The sequence below is a fragment of the Coenobita brevimanus genome, chromosome 53, assembly GCF_032717465.1.
Source record: "Coenobita brevimanus isolate Jiangsu-jjx chromosome 53, ASM3271746v2, whole genome shotgun sequence".
Lineage (NCBI taxonomy): Eukaryota > Metazoa > Arthropoda > Malacostraca > Decapoda > Coenobitidae > Coenobita > Coenobita brevimanus.
In genome coordinates, this window is record NC_137006.1 from 4110277 (window position 1) to 4120113 (window position 9837).

At 41.6% G+C, this 9837-nt stretch overlaps 1 protein-coding gene across 1 annotated transcript in view; it reads left to right on the plus strand.

The window, feature by feature from the left end:
• Window positions 1-8894, plus strand: part of LOC145400724 (UDP-glucosyltransferase 2-like) — a 32950-nt gene extending 24056 nt beyond the window's left edge. The window contains exons 3-5 of the mRNA XM_080273159.1: window positions 417-636; window positions 1024-1140; window positions 8732-8894. Of these exons, the coding sequence (XP_080129285.1) occupies window positions 417-636; window positions 1024-1140; window positions 8732-8894 (500 nt within the window). The remainder of the gene's footprint in view (window positions 1-416; window positions 637-1023; window positions 1141-8731) is intronic.
• The last annotated feature ends 943 nt before the right edge of the window (window positions 8895-9837 follow it).

Below are 9837 nucleotides of genomic sequence, written 5' to 3' on the forward strand. Positions count from 1 at the left end.
TAATAATGATAATAATAATTATAATGTATTACTGCTGCTGCTGCTGAAACTATTACTACTACTACTACTATTATTATTATTATTATTATTATTATTTGTATAATTACACTTATTACTACTTCTGCTCCTGTTACTACTACTACTACTACTACTATTACTACTACTACTACTGCTGCTGCTGCTGCTATAATTATTATTATGATTATTATTTTTATAATTATTACTCCTGTTACTACTACTACCACTACTTCTACTTCTACTCCTCCACAGCCCACAGGAGTGTCAAGACCTTCGTCACGCATTGCGGTAAGAACAGTGCCGGCGAGAGCATAGGTCTATACCACGGTGTTATTATTATTATTATTATTATTATTACTTCTACTACTACTTCTACCTCTACTTCTACTCCTCCACAGCCCACAGGAGCGTCAAAGCCTTCGTCACCCACTGCGGTAAGAACAGCGCCGGCGAGAGCATTTACCACGGCGTGCCTATGGTGGGTCTGCCCATCACCAACGATCACCCACGGACCTGTGCACGCTTGGCCCGGCGTGGAGAGGCCTTGGTGCTGCAGTGGGAGACGCTGACCGAGGAGGAGCTAGTGAACGCCATTACCACGCTGATGACGGAGCCCAAGTACGTGGCGAGGCGCGGGGGATTTGAAATGGGAGGCGGTTGCTTTTCATATGGGAGACGGTTTTGTTTTGAATTTTCGTGTTGCCTTCTCTCTCTCTCTCTCTCTCTCTGGAGGCGGGAGCAGTTCTGCGGAGCGGCCCTGTCCGTCTGTCTCTCACTAACATTTTCTTGGCACGAGGCTCTTCATTCCCGTAGATTTTAACAACTCTAGTAAAGCCCTATATAAAGGCAATTAAGTCCCATATCAAGGCCTTGGAGCTCCCGCATCTGTCTTGTATTATTATTATTATTATTATTACAGTTGTTGTTCTTCGTGTTCTTATTTTATTATTATTATTATTATTATTATTATTATTATTATTTCTTCATTATCATTATCATCTTCAGGTACAGTGAGAGAGTGGAGGGCGTGTCAAGACGTCTGAAGGCGCAGAAGGAGACGGGGCTGGAGCGTGCCGTGTGGTGGGTGGAGTATATGATTGAGCACGGCGATACTTACCTCAGGTCTGTGTGTCTGTGTAACTCACCAGTACACACACACACACACACACACACACACACACACACACACACACACACACACACACACACAGGCAAGTAAGCAGTCTGATAGACCAGAGCAGTGATATTGAGGAGAAGATAACACTGGTGAATGAAGCTGTGCAAAGCTACAAAAATGATGTGGAAACCACGTATGCTGAAATGGTGAAAGTAAAGAAAGACTTAGAAACAAGGGTGGAGGAAAAAAGCATTAAACAGGAAGTGAAAAGAATAATCCAAAACAATCCAAAGTTAGTCAGAGATTCAGTAGATATCAACAAATCTATAGTAATCACTGGTATAGAAGAGGAAGAAGTAAAAAACAAGATCACAAGAGACAAAAAGGAGATGGCAAATGTAATGAGCTTACTGAAAGAAGTATCAGAGGAAATCTGTAGTAAAGACATAGAGGATTACAAAAGGTTAGGGAAATATGAGAAAAGCAAGACAAGACCTCTAAAGGTGACTTTCCAGAGTGTAAACACTGTGGAGATACTAAAAAATGCAAAGAATCTTATGGAAAAAGAGGAGTTCAAAAATGTATGGGTAAAAAGATGCCTAACACAAGAGGGACTGGAATTACTGAAAGAGAAAAGGGAGGAAGCAAAAACAAAAAACGAGGGAAGATCAGAAGAGGAGAAGAAATTTTTTTTTTACAAAGTAATAGGATTGCAGGTACGAAAGTGGTACACAAACAGGATGGAAGAAAAAGGAGGAAGGTAGTAGAACCATGTCATGACAAGTATATAAACAAGATGATAAAGTTGATGTACTCAAATGTGGATGGAATGGTATCTAAATTACTAGAGATGAATGATTATGTCAGAGAAAATGAACCACAAATAATATGCCTAACTGAAACAAAATTAACACCAAGGATATCCAATGACATACTAAACTTAAAGGAATACAGTATATGGAGAAGAGACAGAAATTTAAAAAAAGGAGTAGGAATTATAATATTAACTAAGAAAAATCTAAAAGTCAATGAAATAAAACTAGATATACCATCACAAGCAGAACTGATTGCAGTAGAGATCAACACATCTGAAGGTAAAGTAATTGTAGCCAATTTGTACATGCCACCCAGATCAAACACATGGGAAAGAGACGAATATGAGGACCTGGCAGAGAGTACAATTCAGAGTTTAAGATCATTACTACATAAAATGGAAGAGAAATCGGAAAGAATTATACTAACTGGAGATTTTAATACAAATATAAATTGGAATACTCTAGATATAATTAGCCAAGAAAGCTGTTGGGACCAAAAGCTCCTGGATCTCGTGCAAGAGTTTTTCCTAACGCAACATGTGAGGGAAACCACCAGAAAAAGAGGACTTGATGTACCTTCAGTGCTAGATCTAATATTTACTAGGCAAGAAAATGATATTGACAGTTTAATATATCACCCTCCACTCGGCAAAAGCGATCATGCAGTACTAAATTACAACTTCAGGATAGCATATGACATAGTTAACAGCAATGACAGTTACAAAAAGAGCCTAAACTATAAAAAGGGAAATTATCAAGACCTAAAGAAGTATTTCTTAGAAGTTGATTGGGAAAATGAGCTTTGAGGACAAGATTTAAATGCTGTATATAAAAAATTCTGTGAATTTTATGAAATAGGAGTCCAGAAGTACATCCCACAGCACAAAGAAGCAGATAAGAAAATACAGAAATGGTTCAATACAGAATGTAAAAAATCAAAAGAAAGAAGAGCTTTGTTGTGGAAGATACAGAAGACATAATAGTGAAAGGGCGTATAATAATTACAAACAGGCAAGAAACGACTATACAAGAATAAGGAGGGAAGCCCAAAAACAGTTTGAGGAGGATATAATAAATAAAAGTAGTGATCAATCAAAGCTGTTTTACAGCTATATCAGAAGCAAAACCAAAGTAAAAGATATAATACAATCCATTACGGATGAGGGAATCACTTATACACAAGAGAAAGATATTTGTGAAGCACTAAATAAGAATTTCCAATTAGTTTTTACAGAAGAAAAAATTTTTGAGAGGGACTATGTGGAACATGCATGTCCACACATACTACCAGATATACAAATAGCAGAAAAAGTAATACAGGAGGAGTTAAGTAGATTAGACAGAGGAAAAGCAAGTGGTCCTGATGAAATTTCATGTTGGGTACTACGAGAATGTGCAAAGGAGTTAAGTAAACCAATATTTTTAATTTTCAAGAAATCCTTGAGTCAAGGTAAACTACCTGATATTTGGAAAAAAGCAAATATTGTCCTTTTATTCAAGAAAGGAAATAGACAAAATCCACCCAACTACCGATCAGTATCACTGACCAGTGTTGTAAGCAAGGTATTAGAAAAACTTATAAGAAAAGCTTGGGTAAATCATCTAGAAGAACACAGTATGATAACAGAAGGACAGTTTGGTTTCTATCTATCTATCTATATACCTAGGCTGCTTCCCCCAAGGAAAGGGAGGTAGCCGAGACAGGACGACAACACTCTCCATTTACTCATCCATTCAAACACATTCATTCACATCTTAGCCCCAAAGGGGAGAACAAACAGATCCTCACCGCACCACACCGCACAAGGGTCAACTGCGCAATGCAATCAGTGACATCCGCAGCAGGGCCCGACAGCAGAACTGGTTTACCCCTGCCACATCATAACGGACCCATCCCCTTACCCGCACCTGACCTGACTAGCTGATCAGACCAAATGCGGGAGAATATCCCCTCAGGGCTGCGTCATCACTTATTTATTCACAATTTCTCTCCATTTATTTCTGTCACGCACAGCCACTCTTCCTTGCTCAACAGACATCCCTCTCGCATCCAGCGCTCTCTTCACACTGTCCATCCATCCCATTCGTGGTCTTCCTCTCAGCCTTACACCTCTCACATCAGATCTAGTTATCTTTTTCACCAATCGCTCATTATCCATTCTATCCATATGCCCAAACCATCGCAACACCCTCTGCTCAACTCTACCAGCCATCTCCTGAACAACTCCAGTTCTCCTTCGCACTTCATCATTTCGCACCCGATCCATATGCGTCACTCCACACATACTCCTCAGACACCTCATCTCCATTACATTCAAACTTTTCCTCTCTGCTACACCCATATTCCATGTTTCAGCCCCGTATAATGCAGTCGGTACCACAACACCCTCATACAGCCTTCTCTTTACATCCATTCTAAGCGAACGACATTTAAACACTTTTTTCATTCCTCCCAGCACCTTTCCTACTTCATTTATTCTAAACTTCACTTCTGCATCTATTCTTCCATCCACAGCAACATGTGACCCTAGATATTTAAAACAATCTACCTCCTCAAGCAACTCACCATTCAAAACTATATTCATCCCCTTACCATCTATCAACCTCGTACACTTCATCACTTTACTCTTATTCTCATTTACTTTCAATTTCCTCCTTTCACACACCCTTCCAAACTCCTCTACCAACTGTCTCAATCTCTCCTCTGAATCAGTCACCAGTGCAGTATCATCTGCAAACAGCAGCTGCTTCAGATTCCAATCTCCACCATCAACATTTACCAGACTCAGACCACCTACAACTCTTGCATTCACCTCCCTTACAACACCATCCATGTAAATATTAAACAACCAAGGCGACATCACACATCCCTGTCGCAGCCCCACTCTCACGGGAAACCAATCACTCACAGCATTTCCCACTCTTACACATGCTCTACTATTTACATAAAAACTTTTCACCCCTTTTAGTAACCTACCATCAAGTCCATACAATCTTAAAACAGTCCACAAAGCCTCCCTATCAATTCTATCATACGCTTTCTCTAAATCCATAAATGCCCAAAACACATCCTTGCCTTTCGCTAAATACTTTTCACACACTTGTCTCACAGCAAACACCTGATCAACGCATCCCCTCCCTCTCCTAAAGCCACACTGCTCATCACTAATCACTCCCTCTGTACCCTCTCTAACTCTCATAATTAACACTCTACCATACACCTTACCTACAACACTCAACAGACTTATACCCCTAAAGCTAGTACATTCATACTTATCACCCTTGCCTTTATACAACGGGACCACACAAGCACTTGCCCAGTCAATTGGCACCATACCTTTCTCAGAGCACACATTCAACAATCTTACTAACCAGTCAACAAGAGTCACTCCACCACCCTTCAGGCATTCCACAGCACACCCATCCATACCTGCAGCTTTCCCTTTTTTCATCTCCTTTACTGTCTTCTCCACTTCCTCCTTCGTGATCAAAGAATCATTCAACTCTCCCAACACATTTATTCCTTGCACCCTTCCATCCGCCACAATCTCAGCCACCCTTTCCTCCTCTACATTTAACAATCTTTCAAAATACTCTGCCCATCTCTTCCTTACTGCATCCATCTCAATTAACATCCTTCCATCCTCTGCTTTTACTTGTTCTTCCTTCCCAGACTCTCCCTTTCGCACCCTTTTCACCTCCTTCCAAAACATTTTCTTATTCTGTTGAAAATTCTCTGTCAGCCGCCTACCTCACCTCTCATCTGCTGCCACTTTAGCATCACGCACAGCTCTTCTCGCTCTATTCCTCGTTTCCTTATACCTTTCATATGACATCTCATCCTTCCTCTGCAGCCACACTTCATATGCACGTCTCTTCTCAGCCACAGCCATACTTACTTCCTCACACCACCATTCACTTCCTTTTCTTACACCACCACCCACACGTCTCACACCACACACCTCTTCTGCATGCCCCACCACAGCACTCTTAAACAACTGCCATTCCTCCTCCACGCTGCCATTTTCCCGATCTTTCACTACGTTCCACTCATCTTTCAATTTCTCCTGATACTCTGTCTCTTTCTCTCTTTTATCCAACTCACTCACTTTCAAAACCTCCCTGCCACACCTAACCCTCCTAGCTCTCACCCATCTCTACCTACTCTTAACTTTCCCTCCACCAGGTAGTGGTCAGACATACCTCCACCCTCCCATCTCAGAACTCTCACATCCAACAATCTTCCTATTACATTCCTAGACACAACCACATAGTCCATCAAAGCTCTATCAACAACCCTTCCACCCTCCTGTCTCACCCATGTATACTTATAAATATCTTTCCTCTCAAGCAGCGTATTCCCAATCACCATCTCTCGCTCAACACACATCGCTATCATTCGTTCCCCATTTTCATTTCTTCCAGGCATACCATGCATACCAACTACACCTTCAACTGCTACATTTCCCACTCTAGCATTCAGATCTCCCATCATTACCACATTCACATTCGCTCCAAAACTCTGCAGACACTCATCAACATCATTCCAGAAAGACTCCCTCTCTTGTTCATCCCTTTCACTACCAGGCCCATATGCACTCACAAACACCCACAACTCACGTTCAAATTTCGCTTTCACCCACATCAGTCTCGATGACACCTCCTTCCATTCAGTCACACACTGCTGTACTTCCGGACTCACTAACAAGGCCACACCTTCTCTTGCCCTTCCTCTATCAACACCTGACAATCTTCCATTCACACTTCCAAACATAGATTCCCCCTTCCCTTTCATCTTCGTTTCACTCAAAGCTAACACATCCAACTTTCTTATCACAAACATTCTCCCAATCTCCTCCCTTTTAGCCTCAATCGTACTACATCCATGCACATTCATAGACCCAATCTTCAGGGTACGGGGATAACTTCATCCCCCATCCCTTTCTCTGGCCTGTCTCTTTTTAGGAACTAAAAAACAGAGGAGGGGGTCCCTAGTCCCCTCACCCCGCCCCTTTTAGTCGCCTTTTACGACACGCAGGGAATACGGTGGCAGTATTCTTCCTAACACAACCTGGCCGCAGAGTAGTAGTACCACCCCATAGTGCTGCCAGGTTGTGTCCCCCCCGCCACAGGGGGGGGTATTAGAAAAGCCTATAAGAAAAGCTTGGGTAAATCATCTAGAAGAACACAGTATGATAACAGAAAGACAGTTTGGTTTCAGAAAAGGAAAATCATGTGTTACTAATCTGTTGAGCTACTATGACAGAGTAACAAACACACTACAGGAAAGGGAAGGATGGGTGGACAGTATCTATTTAGATTTCAAGAAAGCTTTTGACAGTACCACACCAAAGACTTTTATGGAAACTGTACCATCAAGGAGGAATTCGAGGCAAACTGTTTTGTTGGATGCAAGACTTTCTCATAAAAAGAGAAATGAGAACAGTACTAAGAGGAAACTACTCAACATGGAAAGAAGTGACTAGTGAAGTACCACAGGGTTCAGTACTGGCACCAATCATGTTTTTAGTGTATATAAATGATATAAACAGTAACACTGGAAATGAGAGCTATCTGAATATGTTTGCAGATGATGCAAAAATACAAAGGAGAATTACTAACACAGACTCTTGTAAAGAGCTACAAGAAGAATTAAATAAACTTCATGAATGGAGTAGTACATGGCAAATGGAATTCAGTGTGGACAAGTGTCATGTAATCAAGTTTGGTGAAAGTGGAAAAAGACCTGATTGGGATTATAAGTTAGGAAATAAAACCCTATACACATCAGAAAGAGAGAAGGACCTAGGTGTGATTATCAATAACAGACTATCTCCGGCTGACCACATCAGCGAGAAGGTACGGAACATGTATACACTTCTTGCAAATATGAGACTAGCATTCACATACATAAATGAAGACATGCTAAGAAGGATAATAACATCATTCATTAGACCAACCCTGGAATATGCATCAGTAGTCTGGAGTCCTCATCTCAAAAAGCACATAAACAAGATTGAAAAAGTTCAAAGGGCCGCTACAAGATGGATACCAAGCTTAAGGGACCTAAGCTACGAAGAAAGACTAAATAAACTGAATCTACCAACACTACAGGAAAGAAGGAAAAGAGGTGACATGATAATGCTATGTAAGTGCATATCAGGAAAGGAGAAAATAGACATAAATGATTACTTAACATATGAGGAAGCATCAGCAAGAGGACACTGCAAAAAACTGCATAAGAAGAGAGGTGATAAAGACGTAAGGAAATTTAGTTTCCCAAACAGAGCAATTGATCAGTGGAATGCACTACCGAATGAAATAGTGTGTGCCAAAACAATTCACAAATTTAAGGATATGTACGATAAATATGGTTTAAGACACGGGACAGTACGAGCTTGACTCATTCCTGTAAAGATACGGTTAGGTAAGAACACACACACACACACACACACACACACACACACACACACACACACTTTCTCATTTAATTGTTTTTTTCGTATTGTCATTTTTGTTCTTTTACTCCCCCCTCCCCTCTCGCTCTCTCTCTCTCTCTCTTTAATCTCCCTGGTCCCTTCCCTCCCTCCATCCATCCATGTCGCTGTCTCTACCTTTCTCCCATTTTCCTTCCCTCCCTTCCTCCCATGAAAGCGGATGTCAGTGTATATGAATAAATCACTAAGGACCAGGTGTTAAGTAGCCCCCTGTCCCTTTGTAAATATGGTGATCACTGACCTGACATGACCCAGCCTGACCCGTTCCTCTCCGCCCATCCCAGGTTCTCCGGCGCTGACCTCAGCCTGGCGCAATACCTCCTCCTGGACGTGTTGTTGATTGTGGTGGTTGCGGCGTGTGTGGTACTTCTGCCGGTGTGTCTGCTGGTGCGGGCCCTGTACCGGAGATGTCACCCGGCACACGCATGCAAGCCGAAGGTGGACTGAGGCTTCGCGAGGCTTCCACAGGCTTTGGTGACTTCGATGTACCATACGTTTGTTTTTTTTAGCTTGTTTTTATTATGTCTTATATGCCTTCTTGTCTCCTGCCACTGTCAAGCCTCCCAAAGATGTCAGATGTAGGCTGAAAGTGGATTAAGGCTTCAGGAGACTTCTGGAGGCTTCGGTGACTTCAATGCACCATACATCTGTCCTTTTGGTCTACTTTTTATCATGTCGTGTGTGCCTTTTGCCTCGTGCCTTGGTCACGCCCTCCGATGATGTCACCCGCCACACGCATGCGAAGCCGAAGGTGAAATGAGGCTTCAGGAGGCTTCGGTGACTTCAATTTGCCATACATCTGTCCCTTTTAGAGTTTATTTCTTTATTTCTTTCACGAGAGAGCAGCCTTTGTTCCATTTTACTATCCATATTTACTCCTGTTAAGTATTGCATTCCTTATTTCTTTTGTCAGTTCATATCAGGCCTTTTTGAACCTCTTGCCTATCCATTTTAGATTTTATTTGCCCTTATCAGAGAGTATAGAGTCCTTTATTACCCTCTGTCAGTTTATATCAGGCCTTTTCCTGTCTCCTGTTGCGTGTAGACTTTATTTGCCCTTATTATAGAGTATAGTATTCCTTTATTACCCTCTGTCAGTGCATATGAGGCCTTTTCCTGTCTCTTGTTGTGTGTAGACTTTATATTGCCCTTATTTGAGTGTATAGTCTCCTTTATTACCCTGTGTCAGTTTATATCAGGCCCTTTTTCCTGTCTCTTGTTGTGTGTAGACTTTATTTGCCCTTATTAGAGAGTGCAGTGTGCTTTATTACCCTCTGTCAGTGTATACCAGGCCTTTTCCTGTCTCCTGCTGTGTGTAGACTTTATATGACCTTATTTGAGTGTATAGAGTCCTTTATTACCCTCTGTCAGTGTATATGAGGCCTTTTCC